Source organism: Giraffa tippelskirchi, chromosome 8, assembly GCF_054371585.1.
Source record: "Giraffa tippelskirchi isolate mGirTip1 chromosome 8, T2T-mGirTip1v1.2.pri, whole genome shotgun sequence".
NCBI classification, from domain to species: Eukaryota; Metazoa; Chordata; class Mammalia; order Artiodactyla; family Giraffidae; genus Giraffa; species Giraffa tippelskirchi.
In genome coordinates this window covers 124,564,594-124,590,484 of record NC_137282.1, presented here as the reverse complement: position 1 = coordinate 124,590,484, position 25,891 = coordinate 124,564,594, and the positions used below count along the sequence as shown (strand labels likewise).

Here is a 25,891-nt window from a genome sequence, read left to right as displayed (position 1 = left end):
CTGACTGTTGAATGAATGTCTTGCCCAAGACTGTCCTTCCCTCTGGCAGCCGCTGCTCAGGGCAAACTGGCAGTGACATTGTCGGGACTGGGGTGGAGGTGGGGAGGCGAGGGGAAGGGAGAACATGACCCCTACGCCAGCCTGACCCCATAAACAGGGAATCAAAAGCTAACCGGGGGCCTGAGGCACTTGGCCCTCGGTGCCCAGGGCCTGACATCCATCCAGACCCCTCCTCCCCTTCCTCCTCTCCCTCCCAGACCCTCTGGCCCTGCCCCAGAGCAGCCCGACACCAGCTGACAGCTGCCCAGCCAGCCAGCCCCTGCCAGCCCTCCCCCAAGGGTCAGGTGACCCCCCCGCCCCAGACCTCTGCAGTCCAGCCCTGCGGGCAGACCTGAGTCTGGGCAGACCTCTCCACCAGTGCTACTGTGGATGCTGACTTCTCCACACGGGCACTGGGAAGGGCCTTTGCCCAGCACGATGGTCGGCGGTCACTGACGAGGAAGACCCCTTTCCGCTGGACCCCTGTCTCCTGCATAGCCCCGTGGTCCCGCCAGGGGTGCGGCTCCGGTGAGTGCTGCCGCGGGAAATAAGTGTGGGCAGGGGGGCCTCCAATGGTGCCAGGGCGGGGGGAGAGGCCTGTTCACACGGTGGGACTCAGGGGTGGACCCCCCCGACTAGAGGTCAGCCCCACCGACCCCGTGGGGCCACCAGTGTGTCTGTGTGTGTCTGTGCTGGGGGCATGGGGGCTGTTGGCACAGCTCAGCAGCATAGAAATTCTGTCACTGGCTCCTCTCCCCTTGCCCTCCCCTCCCCCAGGAGTCACCCCCCTCCCCCTCCTATGTTGTTCTGGAATCTGGGCTCCTGAAGGTGGCAGGGCTGGGCTTCGGGGACGCTGTGAGGGCAGGCACAGGGGCTGGAGCCAATCTTCCAGCCCTCGCTGGGTTTAACCCTTCACGCTGGGGCAGCTGTCCCAGGAGCTTTGGGCAGCAAGGGCCCCGGGAACGGCTCGTCTCGTCCCAGCAGCCGGGAGGGGCCCTGGGACCGGCTGACATCAGCACCTACAGGCAGGGGCCAGGCCTGGGCACCTCCGTGGAGCAGGGGTGGGATGGAGTGCGGCCACGGAAGTCTGTCACCGCCAGGCTCCGCCTCCCCTGCCCCGGGCAGGGGCAGTCTTTAGGGGCCCTTTCCCCATGGCCTCTCCTGGGGCCACCCCCAGGGAACTTGAGACTTGAATCTGAGTCTGCCACGGGCCTCAGGCTCTCTGGGGGCCTTGAAAACATTCAGGGTGGGTCCCTCCCGGGAGATTTGGCTCCCACCAGGAAAAAGTCGGGTTTTTCAGAGCTACTGGTTTATTTTTTAGCCTTTTTACTATGAAAAACTTTAAGCCTACAAGAAAAAAATAGAAGGAATGACACAATGAACATTTGCATGTTCTGCGGCTGGATTTACCCAGTTTGTCTGAATTTTGCCACATTTGCTTCATTGTATTCTCTAACGCTAAGATATTTTGAAGTAATCTATGGACGTCATAGCATTTCTCCTCAAAGCACCTCAGTTCAGGTCCTTATGTAACCCCAGTGCTTTACCCCACTGACGATACTATTGGCTCCCCAAGGATGGCTACGTCCAGGCCACGTCCCAGTTTCCCCAGTTGCTCCTAAATGGTGTTCAATGCTTTGTTTAGACGAGGGTCCAGTGGGGCGGGGGGAGGACCCCGCTTTCAATCTGGTAGCATCTCAGCCAACCCCCATGCTCCCCGCCCCCGTTTCCCCCCAGCACAGTGACCGGCTGAACTGAAAGGCCAGCTGCCCCACAGGAGGGTAAGAACAGGGCTGGCTCAGCAGCTCAGTCCAGAGAGGGAGACTGAGGCCCGGAGGGGAAGGGGCGGGGAGTCTAGGCAGACCCAGGGCTCCGGGCCCCACTGCGCCGCGTCCAGGCATCCTCGCCCCCTCGTGCCCCCACAAAGTCAGCTTCTTATCAGGGATCTGAGAAACCCCTCTTCTGCAAAGGGGCCCCCGGGGGTCCTCCCAGTGCTCTGCCCCAGGACACCCTGGGGGCGTCAGGCCAGGCTGAGCACCCCCCCGCCCCCACCCCGCCGTGGTCGACAGCCTGCTCCTGCGTCCTCCAGCTCCAAGCACAGCGCCCAAGATGTCCTCCCCACGTGGTTGCTGTCTTGTTCATCAGCAGCCACCGGGGAACAGCAATCAACTTTATGAGCATCAAGCACCAGCTTGTTTAGGGAGCAGGTGGGGGAGGCCGGCCCGGCTGGCAGACGAAGGGGGCATGGGGTCTGCCCATCCCGGGGGAAGGAGCCAGTGGGGTGTAGATGCTGAAGACACTTCTGCTCTGCTCAGCCAGACCCTTCAGCGCCCCCGCCCCACCTCCTCGGCGGGCCCCCATCTCTGGTTTTGAGGCCCTTCCCCTGTGAGTTGAGCCAGGCACCCCGTTCCTCAGCAGCACGCCTCACCGGCCCTTCAGGCTGTCCCAGCTGTCTGCGGACAGGCCGAGCAAACTCAGGGCCGTTGGAGAAGGGCCCCTAGTCGCTGGGCCAAGGCGCTTGCTGGTCCGAGCGCCTCCTCTCTGGGTGGTTCTGGCCCGTCTGCTGCTGCCCTCTGCTGGGCAAAGCCTCACCCTTCACACTTGTCCAGCTCAGCTCCACAGCCTGAAGGACGGTGACCACACACGCACACACGTCGGCTTGTTCCACCCCCACTGTTGTGTTTTGACCTTAAAAAACGTATCTCTTGTTAGAGTCCTAAAGATTCCATAGTAACCAACGACAAGACCATCTATCTCTGGCTCGTAAGGCGGGTGGCTGGTCGTGTGACTTAGAGAAAGGTGTGGGGAAGGGTGTCAGAGGCGGGAAAACGTGGTCTGGATGTCTAGCGATATCCAGGACCCTGGGAGGAAGGTCCAAGGTCCCTCCAAGCTTCTCCAGTATCCAAGCTTCCCGGGGGAGTGGTCCCCAGGAAACAAGCCTGCCTGGGAGGGGCTGTAGGCGAGGTGCCCAGGGTGCCCGGGGGATGGAGGGGTCGAGGTCCCGAGGTGCTGTCACGAGGTCCGGCTCCATTGCGGTTGGGAAGACAGAAGCCCTCCCCGCTCCACCCCTCCCCACCCCCGCTGGCCCCAGCAGCCCTTCCAGGAGCGCTGGGCTCTTGAGTCATCTCTGCCCCATGCGTCTCCCGCCCTGACAGCAAGCTCAGAACATCGTCGCTGCTGCTACGGACATTTGTCAGGGGCTGAAGGGCTTCTAAACTAATAATAGCTGTATTAAAATCGCATTAGGTCCTCAAGCTGGAGGAACGTTGGGAGATTTTAAATGTTAAGAGAAAAGGAGACGGGGAAGAATATCTTCCCTCAAAGGATAACATCGGCTCAGAAATAAGTCAGGAAAATGAAGTATTGCTCTGTGACTCTGGAAATCAAGCCTTCCCCAGGAAATAGATGCTCTCCAAAGCCACATCTTTCAGCCACAACTGACAAGGTGATGTGTGACATCCCCAGCAGTCGGTATTGATCCCACCAGACTGGGACCGTGCAGACCGTGGGGCTCGCCACCCCACAGCCCTTGAGTCATTTCTAGAATGGATTTAAAAACTTGGATTTTTTTTTCTCCCCAGAAAATAATCTTGTGCCTTCCAAGCTCAGGTGGCCCCAGATGATACACAGCCCTCTGCCATGTGAGCAACTCCAAAATTCTCCTGCCCATTCCAACCTAAGTGGTTTTAAATGGTTTTTGGGTCCTCTCATCTCTAATAGATTAAAAAATGCTCCCTTGGGCATCACAGAGACATTGAGTGGTACTTGTACCAAACCTCTGGCTCCAACCGGCCTGTGAAATATACCTTAGAGCTTCAGAGGCAAGAGGGCAGGCCATAAACCATGCTGCTTCTGAGTCTGCTGCCCGACACGTTTTATTTTGCAGTTTTCTTTTGCCACAAGCTGTTTCTTAATTATCTTCTCCCCAGAATGCACCTCTCCCCCTTAGATCTACTGAGATGTGGTCCTGAAAGTGTTCATACCTTGGTGTTCTCAGGCAACCCCCTCCTTCCTAGACTGATTGGGGGGTCAGACCTCCTCTGCCCAGACCCCAGCAGCACCCACCTCTGCCTCCCTGCTCAGCCCTGCCTCTGGTCCTGTCTCCCTGCCTGTCCTTCCCTTCCTTGCTGCTCCCTGCACACACGCACCCTAAAACAGGCTTTCCTCAAGCTCCTGGCCCAGCCTCCATCTCCTCGGTCTCACACCCCTGCCTGGGTCCCTCAGCAGCATCTCTTCTGACCTTTCTAACTAGGACTCATTTTTCAACCTAATTTGTTCCCTAGGAATCCCTCTGCAATATTCATTAGACTTTTAGTATCTGTTGATTGAGAAAATAGATGATGATAAAAACTACTAGGAACTTAATAACGCCTTTAAATGAATTTGTATTTTGGTAAACACTGAAGCATTTAGATACATTTGAAAAATGATCACAAGCTGTGGATTTTGCTTTTCTCATCTGCAGATAATGCTGCTGGTGCTGATGGTGTGGCTTTGGGTCAGGGCTTGAGTGGCCCATGGATGGGAGTCTTCCACCCTTGGCACTGTGAATCCACACTGCCCGGCTCCTTGTGGAACCCTGCCCCCGGGGATGGCACCCCCGCCGCCCGGCCAAGTGCGGGCTCCCAGCAGCCTCCCGCTGCTGATGTGGGCAGCTGAGGCTCACAGCACAGAGAGGGTCTCGGATAGGAGCCTGGGCCCCACTCGGGTCTCAGGATTCCCAGAGTGAGCCAGAGTGGCCCCCCTCCCTTAGAAGGGAGACCACGTGGTGGGGCAGAGTGGCATCAGCTTTAAAAGGAGACAGATTCACTGAGGCTGAATTCCAGCACCGGTGCTCACTCTCTGGACCCTGGGAAAGCTCTTCCACTTGTCTCCATCTGAAAATTATTCTGAGAAACAGAGGGGGACGTGGTAAGGCCAGTGGTCTGCAGTGGATGCTTCACAGGAGTGGCTACAACATACAGGATGTATTCAAGCCTGAGGCTGCTCCATACTGGGTATCTGGCTGTAAGCTGGTGAATTAGTCAGGACGGACTAGGTTGTGCTGTGTGACAAAAACATCCCCAAACCTCAGTGCCTAATATAACCCAGATTGCTTTCTCTGTCATGCACAGTCACTCAGGAAGTGACCGTGCTTCCCAAATCACCCTGGCCAGGCAAAGTGTATGCAGGGCACTGCTTACTCTAAATGCTCCTCCCAGAAGTGGCATCTGTCACTCCCATCCACGTGACGTTAGCCAAAGCAAATCATGCTTGGCCAACGTGCCTTCAGAGGACAAGGGAAGTGCAGTCATACCATATTCCTGCAGGAAAAAAAAAACAGACTATTTGTGAACAGTCTTGACAATAACCACAGTCAACCAGCTAGTTTCCAGATACAAGGAGCTGACAGCCTCTGATAAGATCGAGTTCATGACCCATTTAGACCAAGTTGAACCGTTACAAGTTTATTTTGCGGTTTCACCTGCCATCTTCCCTAAAAAGGGAGAGACAAGTTCTAAACGTGGAATACCTTCTGTAATTTTTAATGAACTGCAGTGTAGCCTGTGGGGAGAGGTTGTGTGTGTGTGCACTAAAGTCACTTCAGTCGTGTCTGACTCTTTGTGACCCAGTGGACCGTAGCCCGCCAAGCTCCTCTGTCTATGGGATTCTCCAGGCAAGAATCCTGGAGTGGGTTGCCATTCCCTCCTCCAGGGGTTCTTCCCAACTCAGGGATCAAACTCGTGTCTCTTACATCTCCTGCCTTGGCAGGCAGGTTCTTTACCACTGGCGCCACCTGGGAAGCCTGTGGGGAAAGTTATGTACACGACAAAGTCTCCCAGGAAGAGGAACTAACATGCGCTGACTCGCGGTGACGAGCCCTGAGCCACAACGCCCTCTTCCACCTCAGCTCGATGGGTGTCCTCTGTACCTGTGTCTGGCTTCACTGCTGCTGTCATCTGTCACCACCCCGGGAGCCGAATACAACGGCAGGCCCTGCTGTCCGTGACCCTCTTTTCAGACCAGGAAGTGTCTCGCCACCCAGCGCGGGCTGGCCGTCACTCAGGCCTCCGCAGTGACACCCAGCTCCATGGCCGCGCCCCATTAGAGAAATTCGCCCCTTGAGTCCTCCTGGAGTGAGTCCTGGAGTCATTTCATTCAGGACACGACCCAGCGACGGGGCAGGAGGACACAGGGATCTGGGGCCGTTTATCCGCTGTTCCCAGGGCCGGGGCTCTAATCTCCACAGGCTGGGGGTGCCTCGCCCTCCCCCCACCCCCCTCCTTCATCTTCCCTCAGCCTCTCCCTTCCCAGGGAGCACTAAGGACCGACTCTGGGCCGGAGGTCTGGGCTGCTGTCTGGGGAGAGGGCCCTGTGTCTCCCCGCAAAGCACTTAAGGGAGCCCCTCGGTGTGTCAGAGGGGCCGTGAGGTCCTGCCTCAGCGAGCACCTCGCCTGCCCTCCCAGCACCCAGGCTGAGTCACAGGAGTGGGTCCCGGGCACCACCCACGTGCTGACAAAGCCCCAGCGCTGAGGATGCCGGGAAACGGGCTCTACTAACGGGCCTGTGCGCTCCATCATCTGTGGGTGGTAAACCAAGGCTCGCTTCACCCCAGGGGTCTCAGCTAGCTGGTGGGGGTGCCTGGGGCAGACCCGTGCTCTCGGGCCAGAGGCACTGCTCAAGGTCAAGGCTCTGGCCACTGACTGAAGTGCCTGAGAAAGCTCTGTCAGCCTGAATTCTTCACTTGGACTTGGCAGGAGGGATGGGGGAAATGGAGGCCTTCTCTAGCTCGGTCCCACAGCAACCGATAGAAACCTCAGCCTCTTTGGGAATCCAAAGTCAGCGTCAGCACCTGGGGAAGCCACAGAGTGGCTCCCTGGGCGGCAGCAAACCCACTTGCCCTGCTGCAGGAGCCCAGGGGACTAAGCCACTGCCCCTCCGTCCCCCCACCGCCGGTGCCCCTCCGTTCCCCCCCACGCGCCCCTCTGTCCCCCCCCCACCCCGCCGCGCCCCTCTGTCCCACCCCCGACCCCGCCGCTCCCCCCCATCCTCCCGGCACCCCTTCCCACAATCTGCGTCAGAACTGCAGGCCACATGGCAGGAGCCGGAGAACCCTTAGACATCCCCCAAGCCACACCCTAAGGTGACCCTTAAGCAGAAGGGCCTCAGTTTCCCTGAGCTTCAAGTCCAGCGGTTTTAAAAAGCTGCCGCCAAGCCTGGGGGCAGGAGGGTTTGCGTTGCTGTGTGGGGGCCATCTTGGAGGGATTTCTGGCTGATCCAGGCTCCCTGAGGAGGTTCGGCCAGGGCCCCTGAGAACATCTGACCGTGGAGGTGGCAGTGACGGGATGGGGAGGCTCTGGGACGACAGTGCCTCTCAGATCCAGCTGACGCTCCCTCAGCCCCACGCAGGCCAGTACCAAGGCCCAGCTCCAGGGGGCCTCACCTGACCCCTCATGCTGGTTTCTGCAGACGCCCTGGACCCCAGCCACCACTGGGACGCGCACTCACTGTAGCAGGTGGGGGAGGGCTGGCCAAAGGGTATCAGGGAGAAACCAGGCCTGGGGGACAAGAAGACCCGAGTGCCTGTGTCATCACAGCTAGTGACTTGGGAGTGACTTTGGCCAAGTCCCAGGCTCCCTGGGGCTCAACTTCCTGACTCCGCAGGACGGCGGGTGAGCATGCTCTGGGCTGGTGTGCCTGCGTTCAAATCCCTGGTCTCCCCCTAGTAGCTGGGCACACACAGGCAAGTTACTGAACCTCTCTGTGCCTCATTTTCCTCACCTATAAAGGGCTGATACTACTAAGACCCTCATCAAGCAGTTGTGAGACTCACATGGGAGAATGTACCTAAAACACCTGGAACATTGCCTGTGTTGTGCTTGTTACCATTTATTGTTATCATTTCCTCCCACAACACACTGCAAGGTAACATCTATGTCCTTAGGGCTCCTCCGGGAGACAGGGGGTGAGGGGAGAGAAGGGTGAGGGGCTGCCCTGTGTGGCTGCACAAGGGCCTGCTGGGAATGCCACCTGGGTTCCCTGGGCAGAGCTGGGCTCGCAGAGTTGAGTGTGCACCTGGCCAGCGCTGGGCCCTGGGGAGACTGTGCAGGCCGGGGCCTCGGCTCCTTCTGGGAGAGGCTGTAAATAAACTTCACGAGCAGGCTGTCCCTCTGCCTTCCAGCAGCACCTCTGCCTCCCTGACCTGGGGACAGGTCAGCTGGCAAAGGCTGGCACCCAAGTGAGCCCAGTGAGAGGACAGGCGTCGGGCCACCTTGGTTTTTCTCTTCCTTCCTCCTTTCTGCCTCGGCCGAGTTTGCAGGGAGGATTAGGTTTGCCAAGCAACTGCGACATCTTACCCGATAACCAGACTGAAAGAATCAACCCATTCCTGATTCTACTCACATTTACATGCCTCCCGACTTCTCTCAGCTCCTGGGACAGATCCCAAGGAGGACTCACCTCGGGTGGTGGTGGTGGGCAGGGGGGGTCCTCAGAGCAGGGCTGGGGAAATCCCTCACCATCAGGCCCCAGTCCTTCCCACCCTAAGGCCTTGCCCCAGCACCCCCAAACTCTCTAGCTGTGCTTTAGTCGTGCATCCGGCATAGCAATTGGACAGAACAGGCAGAAGACAGCCCCTTTCCCTTCTGAGGGGACTCTATGGCCTGCCGAGCAGAAACCAATTCAGGAACATGTCGTGGAGGGGTGTGAACAGGCCAGGCAGAGGCTTTCAATGCCTCCTGGCGCTGGAGGTCCAAGTGGATGGTGGGACTTCTCTGAGCTGGGGGCCTGAACAAAGTGATAGGTACTGCTGCATGTGGAGGCAGCCAGCCATGCCCATGGTCTGGACCGAAGGTCAGTTAAGAGGGTTGATCATGCCCAGCACTGCCCGGCCTGGTTGCATCCTCGGCCGGGAGTCTAGCAGAGGAGAGTATTAATAACTCCATGGTGACAGCACCACCGCAGGACTGTCCTCTCGAACAGGACAAATGCGGCCACAAGAGCTTCCCCTGACAGTGTCTCCTTGGCTCTCTACTGAGACAAAATCAGGATATCTTTATATTTTAAAAATATATTTATTTGGCTGTGCTGGCTCTCTCAGTTGCAGCACGTGGGGTCTTCAGTTGCATCATGTGAACTCTGTTGCCGCGTGTGGGATCTAGTTCCCTGACCAGGGGTCGAACCTGGGCCCCCCTGCACTGGGAGCTCAGAGTCCTAACCGCTGGACCACCAGCGAAGTCCCAAAGTCAGGATGTCTTTAGGGGCCAAGTTTCCAGCGTTTGTCTGAGGTCTGGCAAGCCGGACCTCATAGAGGGTGACAGGCAAGCAGACGGTGGGGGACCCAATCAGGAGCCTAACTTCTGCCTCTGTTCCTGGCCTGAGGCAGGCCCCAGCAAGCCCAGGCTTTTCTCATTTGCAAGCATCCGTGATAAAGCTGTCCTTCCCAGGGCTGGTAAGAAAATCTGATCCCCGGAGCAATAATGCTAGAAATAATCATGATAGATCACATTTATTGAACACTTAGCTCCAGGCACTGGGCTAATGTTTTCAGAGCCTTTATATCTCAGTTCTACCCCTAACTCCGCGAGGTGGGTATCGTTGTTACCTTATTCCATAGATGGGGAAACTGAGGCCCAGAGAGGTTTGGTAACTTCCCCAGGTCACACAGCAATGATGTTGTGGGGCCCAGATGGTGCCCAGCTTATGTATATGCTATATCAAAACAAAGCGTTCCCGCACCCCTCCAGCCCCTGCAGGATGGTGAGTCCCCACCGGCAGGGACTCTCTTCTCATTGGGGCTGGGACCAAAGTGTCCAAAGGGGAAGGCCAGCCGTGGGACAGGAGCAGTTCGGACATGCTCGCTACACTCTGAAAGCTTGTAACCTTAGGGACTGTCTTTTGGAGTTTTTGTTTGCTTGTTTTTTTAATGTTTTAATATTTAAATTCAAAAGGCACTTGTAAATAGTATTTAGTGAAGTCTCCCTCTCAGCCCTGCTCCCCCAAGGCGGAAACTATTAGCAGTTGCTTGTAACAGATGATTCCAAAAGAAATCAATGCCTGTTTACAGTCTTGTCTAACACCTAGGGGTGTGGCTGGGGACTTCAGATGCCTCCTCCACACACACAGTCTCCCTCACATCCCTTCCCTTTCTCCTCTGTTTTCCAGGGATCCCCCACTGCCGAGAGCCCTCAGCCAGGAAGACCCTTGTGCTCTAACCACAGGAAAGGCCTAGAAAAGGAAAGTTGAGGACTGCTAACACCCCACCTTCTGTCCAGAAGCTGCGACCTCAGCCCCAGACCCTCCCTCCTCTTGTGGACGGCAGGGAGCCACCCCGCCCTCCTACACTGGAGCATGGTGGTGCAGGACAGCGTGGACGCCCCCGATGTGCCGCTGGAACCCTTCCTGCACCAGGTCGGGGGGCACCTGAGCGTGATGAAGTATGATGAGCACACGGTGTGCAAGCCCCTCATCTCCCAGGAGCAGAGGTTCTACGAGTCCCTGCCGCTGGCCATGAAGCGCTTCACCCCGCAGTACAAAGGTGAGTGTCCAGGCAGCCCCCTGCAGTCGGTGCCCCCCCAAGGGGCCAGGCCTCTCCGTACGCACCCACTGCCTCCTCAAGCACCATGGTGTGTTGAAGGGTTGCCACAGAGACCTGCTCCTCTGCACAGCCGCTGGCCTTCACCGCCCCCATTCTCTGAACTCTTCCAGCCCCCAGGCCTGGAGTATAATGCCATTTGGCATCCTCTGTAAATTAGCTCAAGCCACCAGTCTTTGCGGGATTGAGAATGGGGCCCCACCCCACCTTGACGGGGCTTTCTGGTCTGTGCCTTAGGTGCGCCGTGCCCAGGTCCTGACTGGTTGGTACACACAGGGCGGGTGGAGACCTCCCTTGAGTGACCCAGGTGGATGGTGGGAGCCTTGGGTCTGGGACAGGTTATGGAGGAGCCGGTTCCCAGTGTGTTTGGGCAACCAGAATCCCCATTGTCATCCAGGGGCAAAGCCGGGGTGCAGGCTGCTCCCCCAGTGTGTGTTCCGGATCTGAGCACAAGGTCTGGGGAGAGAAGGCTGCGTGGGGAGGACTGCTGCTTCCGGCCCCCAGGGGGGAGGGGTGGGCACTCCATGCGCCCGCTGGCATACATGGGGCAGGCTGTTGTGTCCACCCCCAGTCTTTGGTAAAAGTGGCTTGCAGGGCTCAGGGCATGACTCTGCCAGTCGCCACCCCACAAAGTAAGGAATGCTCGGAGAAAAGACCTCCTTTAAAGGATTTTAGACCTGTGATCTCAACTTTCTGCCCTTGTTGTACAAGCATCTGTAGTGAAAGCGATGATAACATTCAGACAAGTCACTTAAAAACTTACCTGTATTTCAAAGATGGAGAAAACTGGGGAGCATGGGACCCATCTGTTGGTTTGCCAAAAAAGTCATTGTGGTTTTTCCACATCACCTTACTGCTGCTGCTGCTGCTAAGTCACTTCAGTCGTGTCCAACTCTGTGCGACCCCATAGACGGCAGCCCACCAGGCTCCTCTGTCCCTGGGATTCTCCAGGCAAGAACACTGGAGTGGGTTGCCATTTCCTTCTCCAATGCATGAAAGTGAAAAGTGAAAGTGAAGTCACTTGGTCGTGTCCGACTCTTAGACCCCATGGACTGCAGCCCACCAGGCTCCCCCGTCCATGGGATTCTCCAGGCAAGAGTACTGGAGTGGGCTGCCATTGCCTTCTCCATATCACCTTATAGAAGAACCCAAACGAATATTTTGGGCAACCCAATACACTGGCATTTCTCGTAAGTATGATCTGGGGTCAAGCAATTTTACCAGAATCACTGATGTGTGTGTGTGTGTGTGTGTGTGTGTGTGTGTGTGTAAATGCAGGCTCCCAGGCCCCATTCCTGACCTGTGAATCGGAATCCCTGGGTCAGAGCCCAGGAATCTGTATTCAGCATCCAGATTCAGACCCACTGAGAGGGGCCCAAGGCCTTGAGCCCTGGGCACTGCTTCAGTCGTGGGCAGCCAGGACCTCCTGAGAGTCTGAGACAAGACACACAAGAGCCGGGGTGACGGCTGGTGCACAGCTTCCCCGGGGCCCTCCGGGGCTGCTGACCAGCGCTGCCCATCAGCCGTGGGCCGCCACCCATCTTGTCAGAGCACCCGCTGGAGTTAACATCTGTCCCTTCACGAGAGAACTCAAGCCAGCAAAGGGGCGGCTGGATCTCAGGAGGGGTGCCCTCCTGCTCGCAGCAGTCCCCACTGGTCCCACGCAGCTCTGGAGCTGAGACCGGCTCCCAAGGCAACCCCAGGCACAGCATGGAAGTGGAAGGGCAACCACATCCTAGGGCCCTCCTCGCTCCCTGTCTGCCTGCGCTGTCTTCCAGGGTTGGGGTGGGCCATGTTAGGACAGCCCCACTCTGGGGAGCCTCGGGCACTGGTCAGCTGTCCAGACCCCTCCTCTGCCTCGCGTCCCTCTCAGCTTGGGCCCATCCTGGTACCCTCCCCCTCCCCGTCTCGGAGCCCCACTAACTCCGTAGATTAATTTGAGTCCTCACTTCATGTGTCATCTCTGCCCGGGGGCCTCACTCAGGAGACAATGGTTGCAAACAAGTCGGAGGGGCCAGGTCGGGGAGACCCAGGACGTCCATCAGGGGAGACCACGCAGCCGGGCTGCCGGGTGAAGGTGCGGCGGAGCCCACCGGCTGGCCTGACACCCAAACGCGAGGCTTGGACGAAGGAGGAACGCTGATCCCCTCGTCCGCCACACCACGGGCCGCCCGGCGCCAGGGTGCAGGCGCCGCCCGAGGAAACACACATCTGAGGAGACACTAGAAAAAGGCCCAGAAGTGGGGCCTGTGTGCCCTCAGACCCTTGGGGCAGGAGGGAAGAAGTTCGGGTCTGGGCATGGGAGAGGGTCCCTTGAAGGGCCTCGGGCTGTGCAGGCTTCTTCCTTCCCCCGATAGGAAAAGTAACGCCAAGGCTCCCCTGGCAGTCCAGTGGTTAAGACGCCACACTTCTACTGCAAGGGGCCGTGGACTCAACCCCTAGTTGGGGACTAAGATCCCAAAGACGGCTCAATGCAGCCCCCCCACCAAAAAAAATCAAGAAAAGTACTATTGGTCAACCTTTAGCGTTTACTCAGTGCCGAACAGCCTAAAAGTTTTTCTGTGATTGACTTGTTCAACCCTGACAACACTCTAAGAAAGGTACTCCCATTGTCCCCACTTCATGGGGGAAGAAACAGGCCCAGAGAGGTCACCCAACTTGCCTCAGGCCACACAGCCAGTAGAACAGAGCCAAGATTCAAGTCTGGCTCCTGAGTGTGGCCTCTCAGCCCCCAGCCCAGATCCTCCAGTGACAATCCCTGGAGAGCCAACTCCTCAGACGCCAGTGCTTGGAGCCGTCCAGCCCAGCAAGGGAGGGGAAGTGACTTGCCCAGGGTCACTTAGCTAGTGACTTGAATGCCCACAAGGCCGCTGCAGGGGTCTCCCTTTCCATCCTGATGGGAACAGCCCGGAAAGAGGGGCCGTTGCTGACGTGGCCGCCACACACCCCGGAGCCCACCCTCTTCCATCTCACGCCTGCACGCTGATGGCTTTGGGGTACCGGGCAGGCACTGCGTTCCCCAGGGCAGCCTCCCGGGGCCCGGAGCGTGCCTGGACTTCTCAGGCATGAGAGCGTCTTGAAACTGTGTCCCTCTTCCCCTCGGCTTCGGGTGAGCGAGGACACGCTCCTAGGTCCAGCTGGTTAATGGATGAGCCATATTCATATTACAGACGTCGGCGAATTAATGTCCTCATGAGCTTAAAAATAAATCCATGACAGAATATTCACGGAAGCTGCTCGGCCAAATCGGAATTGCTGAGATGCTCTGGGTGTGTCAGGGAGCACTCCTGTCTGCCCAGCTGACACGGTCACAGTCTAGGTGCTTGGGGGGCTGGTGAGCAAGCAGATGGGGCTGGGGTCTCCCACCCACCTGGCTGGGCAGGGGCAGCCATGTATTGGGAGCCCGTGGGTGTCTGAAACAGCCAAGATGAACTGGAGGCCAGTCTGGGGCCAACAAGGCTCTTGACAAAGGAATGATCCAAACCTCAGGGAGTCTGAATCCCACTGAGTGGCTGCTCTTGTCAAGGACAGGCAACTCGAGATTGCAAGGTCACTGTGAGCTCTGGGGCTCCCCTGGTGGCTCAGATGGTAAAGAATCTGCCTGCAGTGCAGCGGGCCTGGGTTCAATCCCTGGGTTGGAAAGATCCCCTGGAGAAGGGTATGGCAACCCACTCCGGTATTCTGGTCCGGGAAATCCCATGGACAGAGGAGCCTGGCGGCCTACAGTCCATGGGGTCGCACAGAGTTGGACATGACTGAGCGACTAGTACAACACTCTGTGCAATGGGCCCAGGTTTCAGAGGGAAGGGCTGGGCTGAGCTGAGAGAGGGAAGGAAGAGAGAGACACGGGCCAGGCAGAGGTGCGCAGGGAGATGGAGCGAGAAGGCAGAGACAGGAGTCTGGCTGGGTCACGCTGACGACACGACAAATAGAAATGACTTTTGGGTTTTACTGATTTGGCATTATTTGCACCTCTGCTAACCTCCATCTATTTCGACACTCAGAGCAGATGAGATCAGGCAAGAGCTGGAGAAGCAGGTGAAGGTCACATTTCTTGTCCCTCCAGGGAGGCCCCGTGGGCCCAGGGCTCCCCAGGAACTTGGTTTCTGGCAGGCCTGTCACCTTAGCCTCACAAATGAGAGAGGCCGGGGGGCCGCCGGCCAGGAACTTGAGCTTTGTGAGATCTGAAAGGGCCTTGCCTTTGGCCGGCACACCTTCCTGCCTCCCCGAGCAGCCAGGAGGCTCCAAGCTCCCCAAGAACCAGCACAGAGGGGCTGGGGCTTCCCCTTTCCTGGCACCTGGAGGGTGGGCTCTGGGGCCTGGGCCGGGGGGCTCCTTCCTGGGACGAGCACAGCAAGGTCAAGGCTGGAAATGAAGCATCATGTCCTGGGCTTCTCGGTGCTCCCAGGCTTGACACTGATTGGCTCTCGTGAGGTGGTGGCTCTGTGGCCTGTTTGCTCCTGCGGAACAGAATGACCAGCCAAATGTGACTGGGGACACAGCAGGAGTGTCCTCATCAGCCACGCTCGGGTAAGCACAGCGTGACCACCCTGACTCTCCCGAGAGATCCTGGGCTCCGTGTGGCAGCCTGTTCCTTCTCCCACATTCACGGCTGGCACAGCCTTCACCCCTTACCGACCATGTGACCTGAGGCAAGTTGTTCAATCTCTCTGAGCCTCAGAGACCACAGTCAACGCCTTGCAGGCTTAGCAGTAGACACTAACTTAGCAGTAAGCAAAGCACACATAACACTGGCACATAGTAGGTGTAAAAGACCAGGCAGCGGTTATTACTTCTGTGCTGTGTCCCCAGCCACCACCAGCCCCCTACTCTCACCAGCAAGAACAGCGTCGGTGGGCTCCATCTCAGGAGGCAGGCTGCCATCCAGGTGGATGACAGAATGCCACGTTCAAGGGCGCTGTGACCGTTAGCATCTCAATTACTCCACGGGATACTAGGGCCTGGGATGAGCTAAGGAAGAGCAGAATTTTTAAGGAACTGGAGGGAAACAAAGGTCACCGTCAGGCCGCAGAATTAGGGCTCCGGGAACCGAGATGACAGGCCTGGCCCAGGGAGACCGCTGAGCTAGGCGCGGATGGGCCTGGAGGGCGACTTGCAAAATGACAGAGCAGTCCTGAAAAGGAGCCTCTGCGCTGAGCAGCCCAGAAGGGCCCGGCAGGACCGTGTGCAGGGAAAGCAGCCGCTGAGGCGGCTGGTTCAGCAGAAATGACCACTGAAAGGCTGAGAAGGCGACCAAGTGCCTGGGGGAGGTAATAAACACCCGGGGGATGCGATCACAGGCAACCCTCCCGCCTGTCAGGGTCCCAGCAGGAAACGAGTGGCACCTGCCAGGGGGTTAAATAAAGAGTATTCTTCAAGGGTCTATCGGCAGAACTGCACACAGGATGAAGGGGACAACTGGGGGGGCTTTCCCGATGGCCCAGTTGTTGAGACTGTGCTTCCACTACAAGGGGCGCAGGCTCAGCTCCTGGTTGGGGAAGTAAGATCCCGCATGCCACGTGGCCAACAAAAAAGAGATGAGGGGGAACAATGAGGGATGGTGAGGCAGCCAGGGACCAGCAGGATGGGAAAGCTAAAGCACCCCTGGGCCTGAAAGGCCAAGTGAGGGCATGGTGGAGCTGACCTGGCAAGAAGGAGGCCACAGAGCCACGGGCAGAGCCACGGGCAGCAGGGAGGGAACCCGAGGGTTGAAGGTCCCAACCTTTCTCCTCCTCTCCCCCCATCTATCACTAGCCCAACTAGCAGGCGAGGAAGCCACCGGTACAGGCCAGAGTCAGCCCCTCGGGCACAAAGCAGGGTGGAGAGAGATGGAGAGCAGGTTGGTAGGTGAAAGAGCAAAGAGAGGTCCTCGCAGCACCAGCTGCAGGGAGAAGGGGGAAGCAAGGACTTCACAGAGAGCCAGTTTTCATAAAACCACTCATGTGACAGTCTCCTGGGCCGTGACCATGTGTACCTTCCATCTTCACCAGAACTCTGGCAAGGCTGGGCACCCACTAGATGCCAAGCCCCACGGAGGGAGGCGTGGACCCTGCCATCAGAGCAAGAAGTCCGCAGGGGATGACCACAGAGCCATGAATGTGGGGCCAGAGCCTATGACCTGGCCTGGCCAACGTCCCAAAGGAGAAACCCGGCTAGTGCATGGGTTCCTGGGGTGTCCGCACATCCTCTGCTATCACAGCCAGTGTCCAGAGGAGGAGGCCATGCTTGCATCATAAACACCAGGGGCTAGGGAGTTCCGTGGCAGTCCAGCATTTAGAACTGCAGGTTCAATCCTTGGTTGGGGGGCTGAGGTCCCACAAGCCTTGTGACGTGGCCAAACAAACACTGGTGGTTAGGAGGTACCATTGGAAAAAATCTCACATGCCTTCTATTTTCTATCAAAGAACCACGTTCTGCCCATAATCCTCATGGGCTGTGCATGACATGTCTCAGTGTGAAAGCCAGGGATGCGGGAAGGATGAGGAAGGGGCAGCCCGGGCGGCAGGAGGCTGTTAGAGGAAGGCTTCTTGGAAGAAGCTGCTCAGGTAACGATTACGTGGAGGAGAAGCCAAGGGTGATGAAGGAGGCAGAATGAGATATGCCCCCCCCCAACTTCCCTCACTGCTACTCAGAGGTGGGGCTCTTCTCTGCAGAGGACCAGCTCAGACCCCCCAAGGCTGGGCCCGAATGGGGTGCCATGGGGTGCCTGGGTGATGTGGGCTGCACCCAGAGGATCAGCAATGCAAGGATGAAATAAATGCACGCAGCTGCCCTGTTTCAAGCATGAAGGGGTGGGGAGAGGCCGCAAAGCAGGGGCTGTGCCAGCATCAGCCCAAGGCCATTTCTGGCAGGCTCCACGGCTCTGGCTCGTTCTGGAGCAGGATCTGTTTCAGGCCAGTCCCCGGAGCGCTTTCTAGAGAGAGGAGCCGGGGAAGGGGGCAGGTTGACCACTGCCATTAAACTGTGGTCCGAAAGGACATCGCACCATGTCCACCCCTCCCCCTCTGCAGGCACCATCACCGTGCACCTCCGGAAGGACAGCCGTGGCCGTCTCAGCCTGGTTGCCAACCCCCTGACTGAGAACAGGGGGCCCTTCACGGTCTCCACGGAGTCGGCAGCGGTGGCCATATGGCAGAGCCTCCAGCAGACCCCTGGCGGTGGCACCCTCCCGCTCGCCCAGTGGCAGCACCCCCAGCTGGCACACTCGCTCACAGAGAGGTGAGGCCACGTGGCAGGATGCCAGAAGCCCAGAAGCCAGGCTGTGCGTCCCGAGCTGGGACCAGCACTGTTCATGCCCGTGCCAAGGCCAACGGCTCCCCTTTGGGGCCAGAGCAGAGAAAATGAGAAATTCAGACGAGGGCTCTGTCTAGCAGAACCCATGTGACCAAAGAAGGGAATTTCCGGAGGGAGGATTTCAATGCATTTCTTCTCGAAAGGGGATATGCATGCCGAGTCCTATACAGAGAAGGCATTCAGTGTGTATTTGTTTAATTAAATATCTATTTCACTGAGACTATGGAGTGTATCTGGAGGGGGGATGTGCGCAGAGCAGAAGCCCCAGAATAGTTGACATAAAGGAAAAGTGTGGCTAATGCCTCTCGGAAATGCTCTTCCTTAGCAGTCGAGATGGGGTGAGGAGAGAGGTCAACCAAGTGCCTAGGGGGCCCTGGAGACGCAGGCGGCTCAGGGCACCAGAGGTCCTTGGAGAGGTCTCCGAAACCTCTCACGGTGTTAGCTGACCTTTCTCGGAAGAAAAGGATCCCTGGGGAATTTTAAATATTTATGGGAAACAAAAGGGAGCTAATACAACGAAAGTACCTCCCTTCCCCAAGGAGCGCAGCAGATCTAATTAAGCCCCCTGGCTTGGCGTCAGGAAGTGGTGTGTATTATCTCCCTGCTGCAGACGGGGGAGCCGAGATGTAGAGGGCAGGAGAGAGGGTGGACCGTGCATCTGTGGTTCTCACCCCGGAGGCCACAGGAACAGCCTAACCCCCAGCTTCCTGATCCCAGGCGGGGTCGTCCCGTCTATACTGTGTGAGTTATTCTGGACTTTAGAGAGACCCTGCAAGGCCAGCAGCCTGGCCTGGCCTGGGGCCTGGGGCCTGAGCGGGGCAGGGGGGCACTCCGAGGTCCTGGGGGGCATCCTGGAGGGTAGGCAGGAGCAGTCCACAGCCTGGTCCAGCCAAGAGAGCCCTGCTAGCCACGGGGGTCCTGACCGCCTTGTGCTCCCCTCACCCACAGCCCGGCCACGGCGCTCCTGAGGTCCGAGCTCCACCTCAAGGCCCAAGTTCCCTCGCTGGTGGAAGACGCGAATGGGAACCTGACGGAGAAGGGAAGCTTTAACCCGTGGGGCCTCCACTGCCACCAGGCCCACCTGAGTCGCCTGTGTGCCGAGTACCCGGAGAACAAGCGGCACCGTATCCTCGCCCACTGCCCACCCGCCCGCCCACCATGCACGGTGCTGTGGGGGAGGTGGGGGCAAGGAGGGGGTGACCGAGACAAACGTGTCGAGGCAGGGCCAAGGGAGAGGTGGGTCGGGGGAGAGACAGCTCTCCAAGCAGGGCCCTGGAGGAGAGCTGTGCTGTGCTTAGTCGCTCAGTCATGTCCAGCTCTTCGTAACCCTTTGGGTCGCAGCCCGCCAGTCTCCTCCGTCCAGGGGGATTTTCAGGCACGAATATATCCTCCTCCAGAGTGTCTTCCTGACCCTGGGATCAAACCTGCATCTCCTGTGTCCCCTGCATTGCAGGCAGATTCTTGACCTGCTGAACCACCAGGAAAGCAAAGAGAAGTCAGAGGCTGGGGAAGGCAGATGGTGAGGGGGTGGTGAACTGAGTGTCTCTGTTGGGTCACTGGTCATGTCTCTGCCTTCTGGGGCGTGCGGACGGGCAGGGCTGGGGTCTCTGCTGGCGGTTAGGAAATATGATTGCCGCACTGAGGCGGGGCCGGGGGGACTCATTGAGCGGGTGGGTCCCCACACCTCAACCTCCTTTTTATGCTCCCAATCCTCCCCACAGCCGTCACGGAGCTGATGGGTGAGAATGTAACATGGCCCCTCTCTTAGGGAGAGACCTGCCGGGTGGACCCTTAGGAGAGGTACTCCCCTGTCCCCCTCAGCTTGCCACAAACTCAGTGAGCATATTCAGGCTTGGAAGGACCCCTGTGTCACCCCTGAGCTCCATCCCACAAGCTGGTGGCTGGTTTTGCCATATTTACTAAGACATCTGCAATCTGCATCCCTAAGAAGCTTTTTGCAGGATAATTATTCGGCTGAAATTAACATTCCTGCAACTCATCTCTGAAGCTAACATCAAGGCCCTTCTCCCAGAAGGTACTGGCCCATTCAGTGACTGAGGTTTTAGCCTTCTGATTTTCTGCCATAAAATGTAAATTGGGCATGGCCTGCCAGGGATTTCACGCCTGCATTTAAATTTCAACCTCAGAGCAAAAAGGGAGAGGAAAAGAAGCTCACATCCTAATAAACTCTCCCTAAAAAAATGGACGTATGAGAGCAGCCTGCAAAGTCAATGCCTTGAATTCTTCATAGTGACATAGGCTGGTCTGTAGTAAAAGAAATGTGGGTGAAGGGCTGGGGTTCAGTGGGGGGAGTCTCCAGCCGGCTTCAGAGGCCCGCTGACCACCTCCTGCGGGGCAGTGGCCTTTGTGTCCCAGGAAGCCTTCCTTAATGCCGGCGCGACCAGGGTTCCTGTTGCTGGAAAACGTCGTGTCACAGTACAAGCATCCCTGCATCTTAGACCTGAAGATGGGGACCCGGCAGCACGGAGACGATGCCTCGGAGGAGAAGAAGGCCCGCCACATGAGGAAGTGTGCGCAGAGTACCTCGGCCCGTCTGGGCATGCGCATCTGCGGCATGCAGGTAGGTGGGGGCGGTGGGGGGTGGGCAACCATGGGACTAGGCATCCCGGGAGGTCCGCTGGAGGCAGGGTGTCCCCCAACCAGACACCGTTGCCTTCACTTTGTAGGAGCAACAGAGGCAGTGGCCAGGCACCTCTTTCCCCAAGGAAACACATCTCCTGATCCAGGACATGCTGGGTTTTTTTTTAAAGAGCACCTTTCAGTACAGTGGTGTCAAAATCCCACCATTTGGGGAGGAATGTAAATTGGAGTAACCATGATGGAAAATGGTACAGAGGTTCCTCAAAAACTAAAAGTAGAGCTGCCATATGAGTCAGCAATCCCACTCCTGGGGATGCACCCAGACAAAACAGTAATTCGAAAAGATGCATGCACTGCTATGTTCATAGCAGCACTATTTACAATAGCCAAGATATGAAAACAACCTAAATGTCCATTGACAGATAAGTGGATAAAGAAAATGTGGAACATATATACAATGCAATACTACTAAGCCATAAAAAGGAATGAAATAATGCCACTTGCAGATGTATGGGTGGACCTAGAGATTATCATACTAGGCAAAGTAAGTCAGAAAGAGAAAGACAAATATTATGTAATATCACTTATATGTGGAATCTAAAATATGACACAAATGAACTCATGAAACAGAAATGGACTCATACAGAGAACAGACTTGTGATTCCCAAGGTGGGTAGCGGTGGGAAAAGAAAGGATTGGGAGTTTGGGATTAGCAGATGCAAACTGTTATATATAGAATGATAAACAACAAGGTCCTACTGTACAGCACAAGGAACTATATTCAACATCCTGTGATAAAGCATAATGGAAAAGAATAGGAAAAAGAATCTCTATATATAACTGAATCACTTTGCTAAACAGAAGAAATCAACACAACATTGTAAATCAATAAATTTTCAAATAAAACTTAAAAAAATTTTTTAATTAAAAAAAAAAAATTTTAAAACTACCAGTTTTAAACTCATCTCAGGGTCTCTGGTAGCTGGAACTTTCCGCCCTGGCCACGTGAGTCCTGCCCATGTTGAGAGCAGACCTTTGATGACCGCGTGTGAGCAGGGCTGGGAGACAGCTGAGGGAAAGCTTCCCTGTGTGCTCCGTGGGGTCCTCATTCTCTCGAATGATGAAGCTGAACCCTCTCCTTCTCAGATGCTGGGAGGCAGTCAGCTTTTCAAATCCATATTAGCCATTCCTCTTCTTACTCTGCCTTTTCTGCTGCTTCTTACTGCCTGTTCTGGTTAATAAAGTGGTAAGGTCGTAAGCTGCAAAGCCCAGCAAAGGAATGGCTAACTTCTTATTGCCCAGACTCCATGCTTCATTTTTGCTGCTCTGATGTGGCCTGTGGCTGGGGCTGCAGGAGAACAGGGGGAAATAAACTTTCTCTACTGGTTCCCTCTTAGAATCTATCTACTCAAAGCAAAACCAGACATGGATTTGATGGTAAACACTATTGCTTTCCTTAATTGAAACTGCCACCCCTTGAAACTGGAAGTCGAGTCTATAAATTTGAGGCACAGATGTCCCTAGGAAAGCTTGGAATGTAGTTCTCGAGAGGATGGAGTGTGATGCGTTGTGGTGTAAATGGAATTTCTCTCTGGACCTCAAACCTTCTGAAATTGATCTGATTTATTTGGAAAGAGAGGCCTATCCTGTGTTTAGGACAGGCCAATTTAGCAGCTGATCTTCAGCCCTCCACAAGCAACACCAAGTCTATCGTATCTTTCTGATTATTTTTTCCTCTCGTGTTTTCTGTAAAGATACCATGTAATCTGAAGGCAGGGAAGACTTGAGAAACTGTCATGGCCAGGTACAGGCAGCCCTTCCCAGGTGTCCCAGGTGGAGGGGTGCCAAGTCCACCCTCTGGCCATGCCAGCCACTGACCTCTGTCCTGCCTCTGCCATCTGAGTGAGATGGGAGCGGCTGCCACTCTCTCCCCTTCAGCATCTCTCCTCCATCTGCTTCGTTCTGGTGGCCAAGACGTGACAGGGGACCAGGGAGGAGCTGGTGCCAAGGAGAGGCGCCACCAGCCCGCAGAGCCCGCCCCATCCAGGCTCCCCTCAACGTCACCCACCACCTGAAAACTCCAGGCACACCTGATCTAGCCTGTCTTTCCATCTTCAACAATTCACCCCACTCCATCCCTGGAGCCATTCCAGTTTCCTCGGAATCTGCAGAGAGAGGACTTCATAAACTTTGTTGGGGGAAATTTTAATTTACTTGGCTTCCCAAGGCCATTGGCTGTGATTTCAGATTCCCACTAAAGCTTTCTGGCTTGGGTTTGCTAATGTTTGAAGAGGGCCAGAAGCCAGGACTTAAATCATGATTTGGCGGTTGACATTGGAAATTCACAAGAAAGGAGATCCAAACCTTTTCCTCACGGGCAGAGGGTCACCTCTGTAGGATGAAGGATCTTTGGACCTTGGATTTGTATTAACAGCTTGCACAGACAACACTTTTAAGTGTAAAATTTACACTGGTGCTTGGTGAAAGATTGTTCTTGCCAGTCACGGCAGCCATTCCTGCTCGGCATCTCTAGAAATGTGTTTCTGTATTAAGTTTGCTTGTGATGCTGCCTCTGTAGCAGATGTGATTTTTTTTTTTAAGTTTGCAACTCTTAACATTTTCTATCTTCTTTTTCGTGTAAGGTTTATCAAACCGATAAGAAGCACTTTCTCTGCAAAGACAAGTACTATGGAAGAAAGCTCTCAGTGGAGGGCTTCAGGCAAGCGCTTTATCAGTTCCTGCATGATGGCACCCGCTTCCAGACCGAGCTGCTGGAGCCCATCCAGCACCAGCTCCGGGCCCTCCTCTCAGTCATCAGGAGCCAGAGTTCATACCGGTTCTATTCTAGCTCTCTCCTCATCATCTATGATGGGCAGGAGACTCCACAGACGCCCCACGGCAGCAACGTCATCAAAGTTGACATCCGGATGATTGACTTTGCTCACACAACATACAAAGGCTCCTGGAATGAACACACCACCTACGATGGACCAGATCCAGGCTATATCTTTGGCCTGGAAAACCTCATCCAGATCCTGCAAGGTATTCATGAGGGACAATGAGACTTGTTGGGCCCATCTGGACTTTTCCAGAGAAGAGCTCTCCAAGGGGACCTATTGGTAGTCTAGACACCCCTGAGATGTGTCTGTAATAATTATATCTATGTTCAAAAGCCATCTCTCTACGTGACAGGCTATACTAACGGCTGCTAAGGACACCAGCTCTGGAGGTAATGCACGTACTCTGGCATCTTGTGCTCATGCTGGCCCTCACAGGCTGCACGTGAGGATGAAAAGGTGCCTTTCTGGAGTAAGGAAAGCTGCAGAGGAGTTAGGGGCCAGCGTCACAGAGAGATTTCGCAGCACTTGTGCTGAAGGACACTTTCTTGTTGTCATGCTGCACTCTCACAAGCTGTGAGGGAAAAAAAAAAACTTACTTGAAGAAGCCTAGAAGAATGAGTTCCCGAGTTTATGGTTTTCTGCTTGCGTGGGCTGTTGGCTCCCAGGGCAGACAGAGGCTAGTAATTTCTCTTACCTTCCTCAGAGCTGTAGGTGGGGCAGGGAGACGTGAGACAGAGCTTCCATCGCGCCAGCTCTGACCCCAGGTTCCAAATGGACAAGGACAACCCCAGACACAGCACTGGCAAACCAAGACTCCAGCTTCCCCATTTTTGCCCATGGAAGGGCAGGTTCTACGGGAAGTGATGATTCTGCCAGATTCTGACCATGAAATGCAGCTTCCAGTGGGGGTGGACCGCGCAGAAGGAAGATGTGAACTTACACTCTCTGCTTTCTATTTATTTATTGGGGGTGGGGGTGGGGGAGTCAGAAGAGATTTCCCGGAGGACCCAGGAAACCAGGTGCGATGTTTACAAGACGGGTGGACAGTGTAAATACGGAACCGAGAGCAAACGGTTCTAATTAATTCCTTCTCCTGCAGTGTAGAAACCTATTACAATGCCCTCGAGTCAAGCACTGAGATATGTTACCCAATTAGGGAAATAAATTTGTTAATAAAACTGCTGAGGTCACCAGTGATTATTTGATGTGCCTTATTACCCTTTCTGTTTGTTGATTCTGATCATCACACTGTACGGTATTTCCAATTTATGGGTGACTATACCACCACAAGAACAGTACAGCGATTTCCTGCAGTCCTTCAGGGAACCTGGGTGAGAAATTATGGCTAATAAAATAATGTACGTGTATCACAAGGCAGGCACCAGACCTGAGTAAGTAGTCTCTTCATGTGAACTTTACACAATGCAAAAGGAAACAATTTTTGTATTCTCATAGCTAATCAACTTTCAAAAATCCACGCAGCCTCTCCGCCCCTCCCACAAAGAAAAAAAAAAAATCCACACCAGCAGAAAGAAAGAGTGCCTGGATAATAAACACTTCTTTACATTTTAGTTTACATTGTATAGATTTCCAAGCAAGGTAGCTTGCCTGATTATCTTTGGCCTCCACAAAGTTGTGACTGAGGTTCATGCCTTGCATCCTTGGTGAGAAAATTGAGTCAAACCACAGTAACAGATTTGATTTTCTTGGGCTCCAAAATCACTGTGGATGGGGACTGCAGCCATGAAATTAAAAGATGCTTGCTCCTTGGAAGAAAAGCTATGACAAACCTAGACAGCGTATTAAAAAGCAGAGAGATTACTTTGCCTGCAAAGGTCTATATAGTCAAAGTTATGGCTTTTCCAGTAGACGTGTATGAATGTGAGAGTTGGACCATAAAGAAGGCTGAGCACCAAAGAACTGATGCTTTCAAACTGTGGTGCTTGAGAGTCCCTTGGACAGCAAGGAGATCAAACCAGTCAATCCTACAGGAAATCAACCCTGAATATTTATTGGAAGGACTGATGCTGAAGCTGAAGTTGCAATACTCTGGCCACCTGATATGAAGAACTGACTCATTGGAAAAGACCCTGACGCTGGGAAAGATTGAGGGCAAGAGGAGAAGGGAGCAACAGAGGATAAGATGGTTGGATGGCATCACCGACTCAATGGACATGAGTTTGAGTAAATTCCGGAAGTTGGTGATGGACAGCGAGGCCTGGCATGCTGCAGTCCGTGGGGTCGAAAAGAGTCGGACACAACTGAGTGACTGAACAACAAATGCTGTGTGGCAAAAAGAAGTCAGCTGAAAACGAAGTATTTCCTAATGATGAAAGGGAGCCCAAAATACTGCTTTTTCTGGGCCACTTCCTTGGTTGAGAAATTAGTACTGCATCAACCAAGTCCAAAACTCCCTGGCTGAGCTTCTGATTCCTGTCCCCATTCTCAGCCTTGGGTGCTCTGGGAGCTGCCTGAGGGTGAGGTGGGAATGTCAGCTGGAATCTGAGTCTTTTTTTTCTTTTTGGTATTTATTGATTTATTCGCT

The 25,891-nt window shown here is 55.3% G+C and overlaps 1 protein-coding gene across 4 annotated transcripts; it reads left to right on the top strand.

Moving 5' to 3' along the window:
* The first annotated feature begins 393 nt into the window (after positions 1-393).
* On the top strand, positions 394-24,524 carry IP6K3 (inositol hexakisphosphate kinase 3). Of its 4 annotated transcripts, XM_081519978.1 has the most exons (7): positions 394-567; positions 10,183-10,555; positions 17,017-17,157; positions 17,623-17,830; positions 18,854-19,029; positions 20,311-20,486; positions 23,149-24,524. In XM_081519978.1, the coding sequence occupies exons 2-7, from the start codon at positions 10,369-10,371 to the stop codon at positions 23,566-23,568; spliced, it is 1,308 nt and encodes a 435-aa protein (XP_081376104.1). In that variant the 5' UTR covers positions 394-567; positions 10,183-10,368; the 3' UTR covers positions 23,569-24,524. The 4 variants fall into 4 exon arrangements, with proteins under 4 accessions (XP_081376104.1, XP_081376105.1, XP_081376106.1 ...); XM_081519979.1 differs by lacking the exon at positions 17,017-17,157; XM_081519980.1 differs by lacking the exons at positions 394-567; positions 17,017-17,157 and adding an exon at positions 3,286-3,484.
* The last annotated feature ends 1,367 nt before the right edge of the window (positions 24,525-25,891 follow it).